This window comes from Pongo pygmaeus, chromosome 15 (genome assembly GCF_028885625.2).
Source record: "Pongo pygmaeus isolate AG05252 chromosome 15, NHGRI_mPonPyg2-v2.0_pri, whole genome shotgun sequence".
Taxonomy (NCBI): Eukaryota; Metazoa; Chordata; class Mammalia; order Primates; family Hominidae; genus Pongo; species Pongo pygmaeus.
In genome coordinates this window covers 62,959,371-62,979,567 of record NC_072388.2, presented here as the reverse complement: position 1 = coordinate 62,979,567, position 20,197 = coordinate 62,959,371, and the positions used below count along the sequence as shown (strand labels likewise).

The 20,197-nt window shown below is 41.3% G+C and overlaps 1 protein-coding gene across 10 annotated transcripts in view; it reads right to left on the bottom strand.

The window, feature by feature from the left end:
• Window positions 1-20,197, bottom strand: part of SYNE2 (spectrin repeat containing nuclear envelope protein 2) — a 433,601-nt gene that overhangs the window by 75,739 nt on the left and 337,665 nt on the right. For all 10 annotated transcript variants that reach the window (XM_054449822.2, XM_054449816.2, XM_054449824.2 and 7 more), the window contains 10 exons: window positions 19,110-19,229; window positions 18,763-18,963; window positions 16,529-16,702; window positions 14,783-14,914; window positions 11,011-11,207; window positions 8,897-9,029; window positions 7,427-7,609; window positions 6,865-7,011; window positions 5,001-5,177; window positions 2,688-2,843 (listed from right to left, as the gene is read on the bottom strand). In XM_054449822.2, coding sequence (XP_054305797.1) covers window positions 2,688-2,843; window positions 5,001-5,177; window positions 6,865-7,011; window positions 7,427-7,609; window positions 8,897-9,029; window positions 11,011-11,207; window positions 14,783-14,914; window positions 16,529-16,702; window positions 18,763-18,963; window positions 19,110-19,229 — 1,620 coding nt within the window. The remainder of the gene's footprint in view (window positions 1-2,687; window positions 2,844-5,000; window positions 5,178-6,864; window positions 7,012-7,426; window positions 7,610-8,896; window positions 9,030-11,010; window positions 11,208-14,782; window positions 14,915-16,528; window positions 16,703-18,762; window positions 18,964-19,109; window positions 19,230-20,197) is intronic.

Sequence of the window (20,197 nt, the reverse complement as noted above, 5' to 3'; positions counted from 1 at the left end):
ACCTATGAATTTCACAGGCAGTGACAGGTATAACAGGCATGCTGATGTGCCAGCCTGCCTTGAGAATCCCACAATCTGGTAGAGGACAGACCCGTGGACAGATGAGCCCAGTACAGTCTCTGACACATGATGCTACATGGGGTGCTAGGGAAGCCTGTTTTATTTATTTGCTTCCATCTCGGCCTTGTTTATGGCCTTTTACAAAGAGGCATCCAAGCAGCAGCATAAAAAATTAAAATAGGAAGAAATGAGCTAATGGAAATGTGAGAGTAGGTAGGAAGGCACAGTCAGTGGGCATGTGGTGAGGGAGGGGGTCAGGGTGCTTTGATTGAATTCTGACAAACATAGAGGAGAACCTGTGTGTGGATGGTGGGGGGGAGGGGAGGGAAGTAGAAATAATTCTGCTATCAGCTGCAAATGTAATGGCACAGAGGCAAATGGGGACTGACGAGGGATGATGCCGGCCAGGCGTGTCTGTAAATTTCTTTTAAAGCCCCCTGTCTCAGTCAACACTAGTCATTTTTCTAATGAGCAGAGCAAATGTGACAAATGGTTTTCTGTTGGTAAAATTAATGGATTATTATTGTTATTAGAGACAGGGTCTTGCTTTGTCACCCAGGCTGAACTGCAGTGGCATGATCATAGTTTACTGTCACCTTGAATTCCTGGGCTCAAAAGATATTCTCCCCTTAGCCTCTTGAGTAGCTGGGACTACAGGCACGCACCACCATGGCCGGCTAATTTTTAAATAATTTTTTGTAGAGATGGGGTCTCACCATCTTGCCCAGGCTGGTCTCGAACTCCTGGACTCAAGCAATTCTCCCACCTTGGCCTCTCAAAGTGCTGGGATTATAGACATGCGCCACTGCGCCCGGCCTTAACGGCTTATTAAATAACATGATGAGTATTAGAAATGGGTTCCCACTAGCAAATTTCATGTACTCAAGATCCATGGATTGGCTAAACTACTGTAGATATAATTTCCACCCCTACTTGAACGGCTATAAGAACTGGGCATAGCCTGTTGCCTTCACCTGGTACAATAATCCCTAAGGTAAGTCCTTATGTGGTTTTTGTATCCAGTTTTAACTCCAAGGATTCTGGTTGCCTAATGTTGGCCATAGAAATAATGGACTCTTGCTTCTGGAATATTACTATGTCTGCCTTTCATGCAAAGCGGTGGTTGGTGCGCTAAAGCGGACAGAGAGGCTTTGCTGAACTTAGTTATATAAACTATTTTTAGTGCTTGCTTGCTAATCTATGTTTCCATAGATGGTGGCATTTTGTCTGGAATTTGTTTTATTACAGCTTGGTAGTGAGGTTGTCGGAAGAAGAGCTAAACTTAATACATTTCAACCTTGTTCCGTGGCTACTATTATCTATCAAAAAGAGAAACAATTGTGTAAGACTCACTTGACTTAGGTCTATTTGCAGCTCTTTGTAGGTGAGGGACCAGAATGTCATTCTAAAACATGTGAACTTCATTCTGTGGTTAATCTGGAGCCACTGGAGGATTTTCCAATGGAGATTGTTGTGACCCTTTGCATTTCAGAAATATCTCTCTGCAGCAATGTGGAGAATGAATCAGAAGGAAATGATGGGGGAGGTTGGCAAGCGGGCTGGAAGCAGCTGCATGAGACAGGCCTGCACCGAGGGTGGTCTGAAGGAAGCCGGCCTGACTGAGACAGACAGGCCAGACAGTAAGGAGTAAGCCAAGAGCACCTAATGAGAAACTGTAGGTAGCGACACGCATGAAAACACCTCCTGGGCTCTGGAGAGAACTACCTGCTAGGGGACAGTCCAGCACCAGGCTGCGGAATGTAGGCTTCCAGTAAGGAAGCACATGACTCCAAGGTGGCTGTCAGAAGGCTAAAGTGGAGATGGCTCATGGCGAGGTGGGAACAGGATATGAGCATGTGAAAAGGGCTGCTTTTCAATGTGGTGCTGCTGCTCACATTTATGTCCAGTGCTATCCCGTAACCTCCCCAGTAGAAATGGGGTCCGGCCAGACTTTGCAGTCCTGACAGTGACTACTGCAAGGCCATAACGCAGAAAGTGCAGAAACAGCACAGCGTGTGCCGCCTGCCGTGATGGCGATGGCAGAGGTGCTTTGAATGGGCAGCAGCCACAAGGGCAGTGCTAAAGCAGGATCAATGTGCAAAGACTGAGTGATGTGGCAAAGCACAGCTGAACCACGGACAACACCCTCAAGCCCAAATGTGATTCAGCAGAGGTTCCAAGGGACAAGTGAACTTTTTAAAACATAATACACAATAGGTAGAAGAAAATCATTTTCCTCTGAAAAAACACAGAATGAAATGCTAAAAATAATGAAACCTTTAGAGTAATTTTGTGAACATTAAGCAAAATGATTAAACAAATGGAAAATTGGAAAGCATTTAAATCAAAATTCCCTTTGAACATTTTTCCCCAAGAGTACTACTCAAACCTCTTAAGAGCAGCAATACTGTAACGGTGAAAATACATTCTTCTGTTTATCATAAAAAACGGCACTTTGCAATTTTGTAAAACCCATGGGTCATTATCTAATTGACATAAGAAAATAAGTAAATAGACGGGAGCTGCAAGACAGTCTCCATAAACTACAGCAACTTATCCTTGGGGCAAGAGAGGTGACCGAATCGCCCCAGCTCGCAGGTTGGGCAGGATGCTGTTCCCCTCCTCACCTGACAGTCCAGGAGCAGCTTCTGCACTGAGATCACACTTTCAGGTTTTTGTAAAATTTTCAGTCTCTCTTCTTGTGCTTCCATCCAGTTGTTCAAAATCTGTATTTTATTTTCACTCTCAGTGATACTTTCCAGAAGTTGTTCTAAATGTTGTATCTAAGTGAATTTAAAGATTACAAAAAATGTTAAAATGTATGTTTTAAAAGGTAAATGCCATGATGTTATTTTTTAAAAAACAATTTTCCTTCTCAAATTTCTAATATTTCATGTAATAAGATGCTCCGATAACTTTTGAAATAAAGATTCATAAATCAGAAAACAGAATTAAAGCTTCTCTTAGAAAAAAAATATCATATTTAAGGTGAAAGCTAATCTGTGGAGAAAGGTAGCTGTTGTGGAGTTTCAGATGTATACAAAATAAAATGTTCCCAACATTTGATATTTTTCATTGAGTCATCTATTAATATATGTAAAGTATAAGAAAAATTTCTTTCCTCAGACTTTCTGCATTAGAGTTGCTTAAAAATTTCTACCAATATCAGTAATAAATAATTTATCAATTCAAGAAAATAATCACTGTCTTTAATGTCTGTGATTCTTCTCATTCATAATAAATTTTTTATTAGGTCATAATCATAATATACACAAATTTTTATATTCTTTTTTTACCATACATTATAAGTACTGTGTCATGACACAATTTTTTTTTTTTTTTTTTGAGACGGAGTCTCACTCTGTCACCTAGGCTGGAGTGCAATGGTGCAATCTCAGCTCACTGCAACCTCCGCCTCCCGGGTTCAAGCGATTCTCCTGCTTCAGCCTCCCTAGTCGCTGGGATTACATGCACGTGCCACTATGCCCAGCTAATTTTTGTATTTTTAGTATAGACGGGGTTTCACCAGGTTTGTCAGGCTGGTCTCGAACACCTGACCTCGTGATCTGCCCGCCTCGGCCTCCCAAAGTGCTGGGATTACAGGCATAAGCCACCGCGCCCAGCCTGTCATGACATAATTTTAAAAGGCTGCCTGGCCAGGCAGGGTGGCTCATGCCTGTAAACCCAGCACTTTGGGAGGCAGAGGTAGGTGTATCACTGGAGGTCAGGAGTTGGAGACCATCCTGACCAACACGGTGAAACCCCGACTCTACTAAAAATACAAAAATTAGCTGGGCATGGTAGCAGGCACCTGTAATCCCAGCTATTTGGGAGGCTGAGGCAGGAGAATTGCATGAATCTGGGAGGTGCAGGTTGCAGTGAGCTGAGACTGCACCACTGCACCCCAGCCTGGGCAACAGAGGGAGACTCCGTCTCAAAAAAAAAAAAAAAAAAAAAAAAGGCTGCCCCAATGTTTCATCAAATTAATACAGTACAATTTGATTAATTATTCCCCTAGAGTGGGAATTAAGGCATGGTACATTTTCACAGCTGTAAACAATGCTGAATTGAACACTCTGTGCGTATCTTTTACTTTTTTGAAGGACTATCTACTTAAATGTGTAAGAGGTGACTTGCTTGGTTAAGTGATAAGATTATTATTACGGTTCTTTAAATTTTCCAAATGCTTTCCAAGAGAGTACTTAAGCCTTTATCAGCAATGTATGAACGTGACAGCTTTGGGTTTTTGCCCTTATCTGATTAATTTTTTTTCTAATTTAATTAAGTGCGTTATGTTACACAGTGTTTGAGTATCTGCTAATGATATCTTTCCATGTTTATTTGCTAACTATAATTTCCTCTTTTGTGAATTGTCTGTTCATGTCCTTTGTCCATTCATGTACTTGTATCTTAATTGTGTAAATTCATTCGTATGCATTCTCTACACAGTAAACACACCAATTAGCATCATGATTATATGTAAAGTATTTTTTCAGGAATAAGTTTTCCAAATCTTTTCAAGAGTCATGGAGTGAAAAATCTACCAAAAAGCCACGTGCATTTTTCTTTCTTTTTATAATCTTTTCAAAGCTGAAATAGCTTTGCCCCTTTTGAACATCTGCTTTCATAGAAAATGTAAAATCTCTGATCACTTAGGAGCCTGACATAATACTTGACATGTTCCTAAATAAAATTCCTCGTCTTCACTTGCCTAGCTCAATTTCCCACTAAGAAATCTCAAATATAAGAACTATTTTCATATTCTCTTATAGGTACCAGTGGAGAATGCTAAAACATAGGATTTATAGAAGGGCTGTAGTTGAGATGATTATTAGGCTTAGTAATCAGTCAGTCAACTAATTGAACATCTTTTTTGATTTTTCAGAGAGTGTATTTCACAAAGGCCAAACCACACACCCAGCTGTGACGCAGGAACACACCTTTCTATTCAGCATTCCATGTACACGGTGCCACTGGCGGTTCATCTCCCCCAGGTGCTCTGCAAACTCCGTTCTTTCATAGCGCTTGCTTTCTACATCACAGGTGCTTAGCTGAAGTAATGACTGGTTAACAAAGTCAACTATCCACTGTTTATAGTCCATTTCCATTCTAAACTCCTAAAATAAGCAAAGTGAAACACCAAAGCCGTCATGAATGTTGGTCAGATCAACTGGATTTCCCTTTATGTACTCGAGGGGGCGCCAAGCTCCCGTCCATTAATCAAGGGGCACCTGTCAGGAGTTCTGTTCTACCCTCCCCAACCTACACCAGGAGTTGGCTTTATTGGAGTAGGGATTCTTTTGGGGAATTACACAGAGATGCATTGCTTTCAAATAGGCTGAAAAGTCAAAGGGGCACTATGTATGGCAGTTGCTATCATCTGAACCCAAACCACAACCCAGGATATGACAAAGCTTCCTGGGGGAGGCTGCCTGTGAGCTGTGCTGGAATTCTGGGCCATCCTGAGGGCTCACGGAAACAACCACAAGGGAAATAGGAAGTAAAGTCTCTCTCAGAAAACCCAGGAACCTTAAGGAACTCTGTCGTTTAGGCAGCTTCCCTGTTCCTTCGGGGATAGTTAAGGCCTCTCAGGTGGCTTTAGAAAGTTTGGGTGGCTTTAAGTTGTACAGCAATCCTAAACCCACCCAGGGCCAGCAACATTTCTGCCAAACCTGTCACTTACTGATTTTATCCCTGCAAGTTCTAGCACCTCTTTTGGAGACACCCGAAGGTGACAGTCATGTGGTATGTGCTAGGCTGCTAGAGCCTGTGAGAATATACACGTGTAGACTTTTCAAAGATTTTACTACACACTGAAGTTAGGATGTGATGGTACATAAAAACAAAATTCTCTGCTAATATCATGCTTGGTGATTAAGGCATTCATCTTCTGCCTACCAGAAGCTAGTTCCATCAGCCCGCATGGTCTTAAAGCAATGACCACACTTGCCACTCATCTTTGTATGCCCAGTGGCCAGCATACTGCTGAGCACACAATACATGTTTGCGTGTGGCTCATGAAACGTTAATTAAATCTACTTGAAATTAAATATCACAGAGAAGGCCACATTTATATCTATTTGTAGAAGGATCTCAATATTTTCTTACTCATTCTCTTACTCAAAGAACATTTCATTAACACCTGTTAGAGGAAGGCAGGTATTGGGATAGGCGTGCTATATTTTAGCAAGGTGAAGGATGGCCCCTGGTCTCGAGAAGCTCAGTCAAGGTGGGGAGACAGGCAAATAAACCAATAATTATAATAATGCATGATAGGAGCTACTAATAGCATCATGGAGACATCTAATCCAGGAAAGTCACCTAGTCCGGCTGGGAGAGTCAGGGGTGGATTTCCAAACGAGGACAACTTGAGCTGACTATGGAAGGATGACTAAGAGGACGTATACAGTTAAACATGGGCCCTGGCATTCCAGGTGGAGGGTGCAGCATGTACACAGGATGATGAGGGAGAGCACCGAGAACAGTTAAGGAATCAAAATCACTCTGTCGGGCACAGTCTGTGGTTATTGGGGGTGGTGGGGTGGGGATAAAAAGGTGAGACCACAGTCTGTTAAAAGCTTGCTTGGGTTGTCCTGTGGTGATGGGGGCTGGCAAAAGGAATTTAAGTGGAATAAAAGCAAGTCTACTAACATCTCTCTAGAATCATCCACCACCCCAGTTTCCTATCCCTAGAATTAGTTTTTCGAAATTATATCCTATGTGTCCCTTTGTCCAGCATTACCCCTCTAACTGATTAGCCTTCTTGTTTCAATGAAAAGACTTCTGCTCCTTTTGCATAATTACCTTGTGCTTCTGAAGAAGACGTTTAACTTGAGATGCAGAACTTGGTGAATGCACAGAGTCTTCATCTGAAGTTTGATGCTCCACATTGTTCATCCAGCTAATCATTTCTGTGATTGCTTTACGAGATGGCAATTTCTCCATTTGAAGCTGTAAGAACAAAATGATTTCCATTTAATTGCCTGCAGTTAACAAAATGAATCAGGGCATCACTAAAGATGATATCTGGTTTGATAAAAGGTCTTGCTATATAATTATGCAGGTTACTCAAAAAAACAAACCCAGCATTCGAACTTAGAATAAGCGACCCCAAAACAATGACAATGACCTTCACATAAACTAACACAGTGGCAAAGATAAACTGAGAAATAAAGTAATTAAGCCTGATTTCTCTCTTAAGAAAAATCCCATTGGAGGAGGGTCCAGTAATTAAGACTTATATTCAGTGGTGCCAGAGAAAAATAGGTAGTGTCAATGAAAATTATTGAGTCAGAGAAATAATTTTAAAAGAGTTGTGAGCTAACAAGTGAATGCTAATTCAAATGCTGAGTCTCTAAAGACTTACCTGGTGAAGTTTTTCTTGAATATCTGGAAGTTGAGTTATGAGCATTGTCCACTTTTGTTCAAACTGTGCTAAAGAAGCTCTCAGTGTAGCTGTATCAGTTTCTTTCAGGTGAAGAAGCTGGTTCCCAGTACTGATAACGGCAGTCTTCAAGGAGGATTTTTCATCAACTTCTTTTGAAAACTCCTAAAGGAGAGTTTTAAAATTTAGAAACTTAAAATTTAAATATAGCAGAAAATAAGAGTCAGAATAACTGGCTAGAGTCAACAAATAAACATAGTAAATATTTGAATGTGTACACACACACACACACACACACACACAGACACACACACCCCTTTTTCCTACTGTTGGGCATTACATACACAATGGGGAACAAAAGAGATGGAATGCATACGCCTCAAGAAGCTTATCACCCAGTGGGTTAATATTTTTAAAAATAAGTCATTATTTAAATGGTAAATTTTACAATAAACTATGGAACCCAACACAAAATGCATATTAAATGAATTACTTGCAACAAGTTTGTAATTAAAATGTTTAAATCTTTCCTATGTAGAGATTCTTTCAAGTATGTTGAAAAAATTTACATTTTAATACCAAAGTGAGTAATCATAGCTACAAAGTATGAAAAATGGAAAAAAAAAACCCAGGAAAAGTCTAACAGAAAAGACTACGTTTCATAAATACATTGACCAATAATCATTCTGTAATTATATTACAAGAGTAATACCTTTTTATTGCCCCCAAAATTTGGGGGATATTTTGGAATTTTTTTCCAAAAAACATCTCAAAACAATGGAACAAAAGCTTTTTAGTAGAAATATCAATTTTGTTTACAATAATTTAAAACTATGCATTTATTAACGTTAACATTTACAAGTTAATAACCTTATAAAGTTGTTTTTGGGTCTTCTATTTTTTTGTGTTTGTAAAACATGACCTATGTCAGTACAAGTTTTTTGAGACTGAGTTTCACTCTTGTTGCCCAGGCTGGAGTGCAATGGCGCCATCTCGGCTCATTGCAACCTCCACCCCCCGGGTTCAAGTGATTCTCCTGCCTCAGCCTCCCGAGGAGCTGGGATTACAAGCATGCACCACCATGCCCGGCTAATTTTGTATTTTTAGTAGAGACAGGGTTTCTCCATGTTTGTGAGGCTGGTATCGAAATCCCGATCTCAGCTGATCCACCGCCTCAGCCTCCCAAAGTGCTGGGATTACAGGCGTGAGCCACTGCACCTGGCGCAAGTTTTAAATTTAGACATATTTTATGGGGTCAATTAAAAATATATTTTATTATAAATGAATGAACAGTATAAACAGTTCTAGGTCTGAAGAACACAGCTGCCATTCACCCAAGTCTTACCCCTTATCCACAAATAAATACGAAGACTATCACATCAACCCTGATGCTTTTTCCTTGATATGTATTTCTGAGCAGTAATTAACTGAACATATGCTATTACAACTTACAAAAAAATGGTCGATGTTGCTTCTGATTGTATCCAAGTCCTGAGACACATTGAGGGACTGTTCTTTCCAGTAATTCAGAGTATGCTGGGAAGATTCCAACCACTTGGTTAACTGATCCGAATCTCTGTTATAACTAACAGGAGCAAAGTGACAGAGAAGGCAGATTAGAAACATATTCTGATAATGATATGCATCACCAGCAAATTTTCTTATTTTACTGTATGTTGTCCTATGTTGATCAATCCTAACATTCAGAATATCATGACGTTAATAAGGATTATATCATGTTTTATACCATGCCCCAAATCTGATGTTCCTGGCATTTTCTAGGACTCTCTTCATTATAGCTCAGCAAGAACAGTGAGGATTTTAGGCCAGATGCGGTGGCTCACGCCTGTAATCCCAGCACTTTGGGAGGCCGAGAAAGGTGGATTGCCTGAGGTCAGGGGTTCGAGACCAGCCTGACAAACATGGTGAAACCCTGTCTCTACTAAAAAATACAGAAAATACCCAGGCATGGTGGCAGGCGCCTGTAGTCCCCGCTACTCAGGAGGCTGAGGCAGGAGAATCGCTTGAACCCGGGAGGTGGAGGTTGCAGTGAGCCGAGATTGTGCCACTGTACTCCAGCCTGGGCGACAGAGCAAGACTCTGTCTCAAAAAAAAAAAAAAAGAATAATGAGGAAGTCTAAAGCATTCTTTTTTATTTCTTATTACAGCTACACAAAAGTATACCCAATGAAGGGGCAGAGATTTTTATCCATCAAATGTCTTCTATAAATTTATTTATTATGAAAAATATAGGCCAGGTACAGTGGCTCACTCCTGTAATCCCAGCACTTTGGGGTACCAAGGTGGGAGGATGGCTTGAGCCCAGGAATTTGAGACCAGCCTGGGCAACATGGAAAAACCCCATTTCTACAAAAAATGCAAGAATTAGCCGGGCGTGGTGGCATGTGCTATGGTTCCAGGTACTTGGGAGGCTGAGGTGGGAGGATCACTTGAGCCCAGGAGGTCAAGGCTGCAGTGAGCCACGATCACACCACTGCACTCCAGCCTGGGTGACAGAGTGAGACCCTGTCTCAAAAAATAAATAAATAAAATTACATACATACATATATATATATATATATATATATATATATATACACACACATACACACACACACATATACACACACACACACACACAACCAGCATTTGTATAAGCTGTATAACAACAAACTGCTGTTGGCTGAACACCCAATGTATTTGCCCGAGGTAGTGAAAATATTCAAACAATATTCTGCCCTTCTTGTAACTTTTAAACTGCCTTAGGTTAAGACGCAGGGATGAGAATGAGGTTTAAATGCTCTGTGTTCTCCTCCTTCCTCACATGGTTTAAGATTATACCAACTAAGCACAACAAATTCTCCAAAGAACTCAAAAGCCTATTTCAAACTATTCTGTTAGCTAAAATCATTTAATTTTTTTAATTTTAAAACTTTTGGAAGAGGGTAGGAAAGAGCAATATCATGGCATAAAGGTAACCTATATATTATTTCATAACATAATTCCTAGCTTCTATAGAAATGTGTAAACTAGCTGGGTGCAATGGCTTACACCTGTAATCCCAGCACTTTGGGAAGCTGAGGCAGGAGGACTGCTTGAGGCCAGGAGCTTGAGACCACCCTGGGCAACAACGTGAGACCCCATCTCTACAAAAAATTTTATAAAATTAGCCATGCATGGTGGCCTATGCCTGTAGTCACACCAACTTGGGAGGCTGAGGCAGGAGGATCGCTTGAGTCCAGGAGTTCAAGGTTGCAGTGAGCTATGATTGTGCTACTGCACTCCATGCACTCCAGCATGGGTGACAGGGAAAGACCTTGCCTCCTTAAAAACAAAAAAGAAAAGAAAAAACGATCACAGCAAACTGATTACATGTTATGCTGTGCCTAGCAAACCATCAGAGATTCTACATCGCGTTTAGCCCAGAAGAGGGACCCAACTGCTTTAGACTGCCCAAGAAAAAACAGCATAAGGTGGGTTGCAGGTAAAATTTAGTTGACTACAGAATCCCCGAGGTCTTTCTTCACAGCACAATGTGAAGCCAATCCACCCCCAAAAAGGCAGACCTGAGCAGATGCTTGAGAAGTGCTTGCAGCCTGTGGAGCTCATGGTCAATTTTCTTGTTCAGGGACAACCACTGCTCTTCCAGTTTTGCGATCTGGCCCTCTAATTCAGGACAGCTCACAGACGCCACCAACTGTTTGCCTTCGTTCAGGGTTTGGTAAAGCCGGGCGTGTTTTCCACCAATGTTTCTTTTTATTTGCTAATAAAAAGCAAAGTCATAGAATGAATTATTTAGAAAATAAAGTCTGCCAAGCTATTCACAAATACTGCATTTAAAACTGACATTTGTGTCTACTGATAAAACACTAACACTTTCCCATTGTTCAAGACTATAGTCTGACTGGATGCATGATTAATGGTTTATTGGTTACCTTTCATGATAGGTGTCCAATCTTGCATTTCTAGAGCACAGATTCAACTCTGTAGACTTACTGGCTGGGTGCAGTGGCTCACGCCTGTAATTGCGGCACTTTGGGAGGCTGAGGCAGGCGGATCACCTGAGGTCTGCAGTTCGAGACCAGGCTGACCAACATGGTGAAACCTCCTTTCTACTAAAAATACAAAAAATTAGCTAGGTGTGGTGGCACATGCCTGTAATCCCAGCTACTTGGGAGGCTGAGGCGGGACTTGGTGGCGCACACCTGTAATCCCAGCTAGCCAGGAGGCTGAGGCAGGAGAATTGCTGGAACCCAGGAGGTGGAGGCTGCAGTGAGCTGAGATTGTGCCACTGCACTCCAGCCTGAGCGACAGAGCGAGATTGCGTCAAAACAAAACAAAACAAAACAAACAAACCAATCAACCAACCCAAATCAACTTTATAGACTTATTGCATACAAACAAAAAACAAGCTGGCAGTCTTTAGGCCATGCTGAGCTCACAGATAGGTTTTGTGTGACCTTAAGATCAGTTTGAAAAATTAGGAAATCTTACATAATAACCAGGATTGCCAGTGTCTGTGGGAAAACTGGAAGACCTAGCAATTGTTGGTCTGCATCTCATGTGGCAAAGGGTGGCTGTAACTGAGCAGCAGCTGCTGGCTCTAGGAGAGCCTACTCCCTCCTCCTTTTCCCTCGGCTCAGTCCCCACCACCCCTCTGATTGCAGAGCCAGCAGGTTTTCCTTATTTCTATTCTGCCCCTGAAAGCACTTCAGATGGTGACTTAGATATGAAGAGGATAAATAAAATAGTATTTCTCTATTATCCATGAGATGTGAATACTAGGCAGAAAAATTCATTTCCAGGGTCTTCTACTGAACATAAAGATTCAGTAGAGAGAAAGGAAGAAAACTTTAGAAAAATAAATTAAAACAGCATATCATTAATACAACTTCACGGAAAGAAAAATGAAATTCTTTGAAGAGAAGTCTGTCTAAAGGTAATTATCTAACACAGCTGGATTCAGCTAATGCCATTTATCCTGACACCTGTTTAATCTTAAAAAATAAATTATTATCAAAACAGAAGGTTTGCTATTTTCAAATTAAGTTAAGCCTTTTAAATCATGACCAAAAAATTCCATTTTCATGGCCCTTTCCACCACTCCCATTTGTAATCCCCTCCCCGTGTCTGAGCATCTGTATTACAGGAAAAAAATAATCAGTCTCATTTTCTAAGTGAAGTGCTAGATTCTTCACCTTTAAAACATCTCTGAAAAGTCTTAATTCACCTCCCAATTTTTTTTTTTGAAATGAAGTCTCGCTCTGTCACCAAGGCTGGAGTACAGTGGTGCTATTTCAGCTCACTGCAGCCTCTGCCTCCCGGGTTCCAGCGATTCTCCTGCCTAAGCCTCCCAAGTAGCTGGGATTATAGGCACGTGCCACCACACCCAGCTAATTTTTGTATTTTTAGTAGAGATGGGGTTTTACCACATTGGCCAGGCTGGTCTCAAACTCCTGACCTCAGGTTATCCACCCACCTCAGCCTCCTAACGTGCTAGGATTACAGGCGTGAGCCACCACGCCCAGCCTAATTCTCCGAGTGTATGCATGGGATACAGTCTGTGCATGAGTAACTAGGCTGAGCCAGCATTTGAACACAGGTTTGTTGACTTCAAAGGCCACACAACTGACTCCTAGGTTCCATGCCCCACAGACGACGGCTGATCAAGGTGACGACATCTGTCAGACTCACACAAACCTTTCCTTGACTCTGAACTGAGAATGGCCTGTGAAGTCCATATGTGAGATGGGCTTTACAAGATACGTCTTCTTTAGTCTGGCAAATTTATTTAAAAGTCTTAGAACAATTTTTTTCTTTTTAATATTTCAAATGTAATAGAATCACACATTTTAACAGATATGGTCACTTTTGGAGGAAACAATCGCACTCATATTAGGTTGGCTAATATTAGACTGTTGCTTAAAATAATAAGCCTTAAAATACTGTTCTCAACTGCATTCTTTCAGCTGTTTAGATGATACCTTCTGTACCCCTAGACTAACAAAGAGCTAAACAGTACTCCCATCACCTCCACTCCCACCCACCCCAGAGGACCCAGATTTACCTTAGAGTGAGGCTCAATATAATTAATAAGGCGGCAATGAGACCAACTGTAGCTTTCCAGGCATCTAGGGAGTATAAATACAGTGTCCCAGCCGCTGGAAAATGTTCCTTATAGAGGCTAAAATACCTCCATGGAAAAGAGAGCCCTGGAATTATTTCCTGCTTTCATTTTCCAACTAGTTCATTCAGGCAATAAGTGTGCTTTTGAGGTTTTAAAGTTGATATTTCATAACTGCCTCTAGCCGCACAACTCAGATTCTGACAGCATATATCCTAAAGTTAAAACTAGGAATTTTAAGTTCCTAGTGAGAAGACTTAAAACTTGTTTTTATCTTGTTGGTCATGTTCTCAATGCCACTTGAAAACTATTTTGAGGTTTTATCTTTTCTTTCGCAACAAAATTAGAGACACAGAGACAGATGATAATAATGCAAAAAGTTACACACAAAAAGTTTAAAAGTTTGAGGGTTTTTGTTTTTTTGTTTTGAGACGGAGTCTCGCTCTGTCGCCCAGGCTGGAGTGCAATGGCATGATCTTGGCTCACTGCAACCTCCACCTCCCAGGTTTAAGCAATTCTCCTGCCTCAGCCTCCCAAGTAACTGGGATTACAGGCACACGCCGCCATGCCCAGCTAATTTTTTTTTTTTTTTTGTATTTTAGTCGAGACAGGGTTTCACCATTTTGCCCAGGCTGGTCTCAAACTCCTGAGCCCAGGCAATTCACCTGCCTCGGCCTCCCAAAGTGCTAGGATTACAGGTGTGAGGCATCGCGCCCAGCCTGAGATGTTTTTATAATGCTGGTGGCAGGTACAATTATTGTCTGTCTCATGGGCTACATCTAGTCAGGACTTCACTGTAGGAATAAAACTAAATATATGTTTAGAGGCCAAAGGCTGACAAAGTTCTTTTCATTCTTCAGCTCATTTCCATACTAGTAGTTCACTGGCATTCACTTCCAGAGACAGGCAGAATTGGCTCGATTATCTATGTTCCACAGATAAAGAAACTGAGGCTTAGGGACAGCAAGTTCACAGAAGTGATAAGTGATGGAGCCACGACTCAAGCAAGGTCCTCTCCCCCAAGCCAGACATGTGGTTATGCTAAGGAGTTCACATTCAAATCTGCAGTCTCCCTGAATACATTCAACAGTGAGTTGTATGATGAATGTTTTGTTTCAATTCAAACCTTCAAAATCAAGCCACTTAGTCAAAACAAATGTAAAACACAAAGTGCTATGGACATGCCTTTGATAACTTAAATGGAAGAAAAATACCTGGTAAAATGAAATCCTTTCCACTAATCTTTCCTCTGTTTCCTCCACCAAACTCACAGAGGGCAATGTAGATATAAGAATTTCCAGGTCCTTTTCAAGAGATGCATAGTTTTCATCAAATTCTTCCCATTTCTAGAGAATCAAGGACATAAAATCAGTGGGAGCCCTTTACTAGATTGGTTCCAGATAACAACACAATCACAAAACAAAAATGAACCCCAAGACCATACAAAATTAAAGCACAGATTCCAAGTGTGTCTGAGAGACGTAACCCACCCTGGTAAGCGCTCAGCATCTAATGGAAAAGAATTCCATTGCCTTTGAGGACAAGGTTTAAAAAGAATCTCAGTTGGCATTTAGTGTTTTATGCTTGTCTTGTCAAATGGGTAACATGACTAAAGGAGTAATACAATGAAGTTAAAATGATACTTTTAGCAACTCTGTAGAGACCTCAGAGCCACAAGAGAGCCTTTCTCTTATTAGGAAAGGGAAAGAGCTAACTTTTAGACCCTTACTCAACAGAAGCTCTTATTAGGCTGCTCTTGCCCTCCAAGCCCACGCCCAAGCCCACCAAACCCCCATACCACTTGAAGCATAGGTCTGCTCAAGGTGTCTCTGAGGAGTATAGGCTTACACTTCATCAGGGAGGACAACTACCTTAGCCCTAGTCTTGTCATCTTTTAGCTTGCCCCGTTTCCATGGACGCCCACCCCTAGGATCCCAACACACCACAGAGCTGAGTTATTGACTCGAAACATTGTCTGTTAGGAAAAGAACCACCTCACTCATTTCCATATCTATTGACACAGTGGCTCACTTGGCTTTTATAGAACACTCACTGGGTCCATGGAGTCTTTTTTAAAAAATACCGTGACATATTATAAATATCAACTTGACACACTAACTAGAAAATAAATTTTGTTAGCAAAAAAACACACCATATTACATTATCAAGTTAAACATTTCCTTTTTTTTTTTGAGACAGAGTCTCGCTCTGTCGCCCAGGCTGGAGTGCAGTGGCACAATCCAGGCTCACTGCAAGCTCCGCCTCCCGGGTTCACGCCATTCTCCTGCCTCAGTCTCCTGAGTAGCTGGGACTACAGGCGCCCGCCACCAGGCCCGACTAATTTTTTTTTGTATTTTTAGTAGAGACGGGGTTTCACTGTGTTAGCCAGGATGGTCTCGATCTCCTGACCTCGTGATCCGCCCCCCTCTGCCTCCCAAAGTGCTGGGATTACAGGCGTGAGCCACTGCACCCGGCCTCCTTCCTTTTTTATTTCCTTTAAATACTAACATTGGCTATGAAAGGCGTGAGGGGAATGCCTCAAAACTGAGAAGGAGCTTTATGCATGCTTATTTTTTTTCTTTGAATTTAGACAAGATTGTCATTATCCATTTTAGGACATCTGGGCCTGTTCTCTTGAAGAAGTACAGTTTTTAAACCAATAAATGTTTCACCCAAATGATCTCATTCAAGGTCTCAAAGTGCTTATCGTTTTGCTTATTCATACATGAACCCAAAAGGCAGAGAGACGCAGTACCATCCCAAATCTATGTATGAGAAATCCCAGTCAACCTTTCCTTCAGGGAGTGGCCTCAGAACCTGAGCAGGGGTCCACATTCCTCAGTCAGGCTTCCATTTAACTATAGCTTAATGATAACTAGATACTTCTTCTCAACACCTGGGGTGGTGATGGAAAATCAGGAATTCCCAGCTTCAGTACAACGTTTACATAACCCAAATACCTGCAACAAACTCTGCAGCTTCATACCACATTGGCGTGACTTTTCTTCTAGTATTTTAACTTCTGTTACTTGTTCTGCCCAAAATGTCTCTCTCTTTTGCAATAAAGAAGGAAGTATTTTGGCAGAGTATGCTTGGATCAACAACATGTCAGCAACAAGCTTCTGGAAGAAAACCTATGAGATGGAGAAAGTTTTAATATTTATTTTGAAATTGTGAAAAATCTTAAAAACCAAGTTACTTCAACTTTATATCCAGTTATTTTTGTTTTAAATCCAAAATCACAGGACATCCATGTAGAGTCAAATTGACCAACCTGGCCAAGATGGCAAAACCCCATCTCTACCAATAATACAAAAATTAGCTGGGCACGGTGGTGAATGCCCGTAAATCCCAGTCATTTGAGAGACTGAGGCATGAGAATCATTTGAACCCGGGAGGCCGAGGTTGCAGTGAGCCAAGATCGTGCCACTGGACTCCAGCCTAGGCGACAGAGCGTGACTCTCTCTCAAAAAGAAAAAAAAAACAAAACAAAAAACTCTTAGTCTTTGAACACTAGTAGAACTTCAACAAATTATAAAGCATTACCCTTAGGTGTTATTTTCCACTAAATAATCCATTTTAAATGGCAAACATTTTTGTCAGTCAATTTCAATTTCCAGATAGATCTTTCTAAATCAGTTGTTTTGAGTCTAAATGCTACAAAAAAATAGATGCCAGCTAGGTGTGGTGGCACACATCTATAGTCCCAGCTACTCAGGAGGCTGAGGTGAGAGGATTGTTTGAGACCAGGATTTCGAGGCTACAATGAGCTATGATTACGCCACTGCACTCCAGCCTGGAATACAGAGTGAGACCCTGTCTCTTAAAAAAACAAAAACAAAAACAAACAAACAAAAAAAACAAAAAACAGATGCCACTGTGGCTGATGAATTTCAAGACAAGTTGGATGGACAGATGTGCAAACTCAAGCAGCCCACATATTCGAAAGACAGGGCTCCTTAACCCTGGCTTTAACTTCTACTCAAGAAAATGACTAAATAAAGGGAATTTGCTGATTTATAGGAATCCTGGACATAAAGTTTCCTGTAGTTGTATTTGAACTTCAAGAATCTTTCAAGAGGAAGGCTTTATTTCACATGGTTCTTCTCCATTTACTGCCTCCTCCAGTTGTCTGGAGGGATCCCTCCATATTACGTGAATCCCTTCTCCTAAGCCTTGAAAAGGACATATACATACAGACGTTTATAAAAGCATCTAGCAAGGGGCCTAGCACACTGTAGATAATCAATATTATTTTCTCTTCTTCCCCTCCATCCTTCATACAATATTTACCTTTCAATTTTTCTTAGACTAAGCTCTACCTTCCAAATGCTAGACCATAAGCTTACCTCAGGTAGGAACCGTCTTACACATTTTTAATTATCAGCACCTAGATTACTCTTTATCTTTAGTTGGTGATCAAGAGGTTTTTGTTTAATGAAATGAATTTTAAAAATCAAAGGATTTACTATTGTCTTATACTACATAATAATACACTTTCCTTTTGATTCTAGTTCTCAGGAAAGCCTTTTCTTCTTCGTCTTTTTTTTTTTTTTTGAGATAGAGTCTTGCTCTGTCGCCCAGGCTGGAGTGCAGGGGCGTACTCTCGGCTTACTGCAACCTCCGCCTCCTGAGTTCAAGCAATTCTCCTGCCTCAGCCTCCCAAGTAGCTGGGATTACAGGGGCCTGCCACCACACCCAGCTAATATTTGTATTTTTGGTACAGACGGGGTTTCACCATGTTGGCCAGGCTGGTCTCGAACTCCTGACCTCAGGTGATCCACCCGCCTCGGCCTCCCAAAGTGCTGGGATTACAGGCGTGAGCCACTGCGCATGGCCAGGAAAGCCTTTTCTAATCTTCCTAAGACACCTTCTGCTATTAAATGCTCTCATAGAATGTATCCTCATTTTAATTTGAAATTTGTTTGAAGACTTGTTGATAAATATCTATCTTCTCAATCAGGTGAAAGCTCCATGAATATAAGGAACTGTGTCTGTTTTTAACTCATAACCCAAATTCCTAGCATGTACCAGGGTTCCTGGTACACATTAAGCATTCTAATAGATGTTTATTAGAAGAATGAATAGCTTAAATTTCAACAAAGAAGAAAAATGGATCCTTTCTGTTCACATTCAGAAATACCTTAAGGTTTTAATCTATGAAGGGGTCATCTGACCCATGTGTCTGTCTCACCTGGTGATTTTCTATTTGAGCCTGTAATGCCACTTTACTTTTGGTTTGTTTTAAGTGGCCATGAGCAAGTTTTTCCTTCCCAATCTTCACCAGTTCCACCACGCCTTGCAACAAAGCATCTTGCTGGCTCTCACTGATGAAAGGGCTGCTGAGTTCTGTGTACCTGGCTCTTAGCATTCCCCACATACTGTCAAGTACATCCTGAAACGAGAAGAGCAGGTGCACACATGCATTTTCATCCAACTGGGGCAATAACTGAAAGACAAATCTAAACTCTGTTGGTGGAAGAAAAGAATCTGGCTCCTCACAATCACAGTGCTGAGTCAATGTTTTCTGCTTAGGCATACCTCTAATTTGTAAACTTCCTGGAGTAAAGCGTAAGGTAAATGAAGCCTCTCCCCTTCATCTCTTAGTTTGGCCACTCGGCTCTCAGCGTTCTCCAGCTCCACTGTATACGCATCTGCTTTCTAAGTGAGAGACAATACAAGAAAAGAAAACCCTTCAATAAGTCAGAGAAGTACACATAGTTATCTAAAAAGAATTAAACAGTACAGAAAGGGATGAAGGGAAAAATGAAAATCCCAGTTCCCGCTCCCTCATCTCCTGCTCTCCTTAACAATCTTCCTGGAGGTCCCAAGTTCCTAACATGCTCCATACCAGTAGGGGTATACACGCATATCCTTAAACTCAATGAACTGCACCACAGCATTCTGTCCTGCGGTTAGCATTCCTCACTCACCAGCTCTTCAGCATCTCTTCACATCAGTATACACATATCTAGCTCCTTTGAAACAGACACACAGCATGCTATTGTAAGGGTGTACCCTGCTTTTGTATCAGTCAGCTCTCAATGGACTTTTGGGCTATTTACAGTTTTTAATTCAAGCAGAGCTGCCGGGTCCATCCTTAAATATTTATGACTTATTTATTTATTTATTTAGAGACAAAGGTCTGGCTCTGTCACCCAAGCTGGAGTGCAGTGGCACAATCTCAGTTCACTGCAACCTCCGCCTCCCAGGCTCAAGCAATTATCACACCTCAGCCTCCTGAGTAGGTGGGACTACAGCTGTGTGCCACTGCACCTGGCTAATTTTTGTATTTTTAATAGAGACGGGGTTCGCCATGTTGGCCAGGCTGGTCTTGAATTCCTGGCTTCAAGTGATCCACCTGCCTCAGCCTCCCAAGGTGCTGGGATTATAGGCATGAGCCACCAACCTGGCCAAAATATTTATCTTTATGCACTTGTCTTATATCCTTAGGAGGAGTACAAGTTCAGCACCTCAAACAGCGCCTGAACATAGTGAATCCTCAATTAATATTTGCTAAATAAATGAAGTCAAATTATTGCTGGAAGAGAGAGTATTTATGTTTAAAATTCTGATATATAGACAAAGGATCCCCAGGGCTATCCTGGCAAGAGGATAAGGGTCTCATT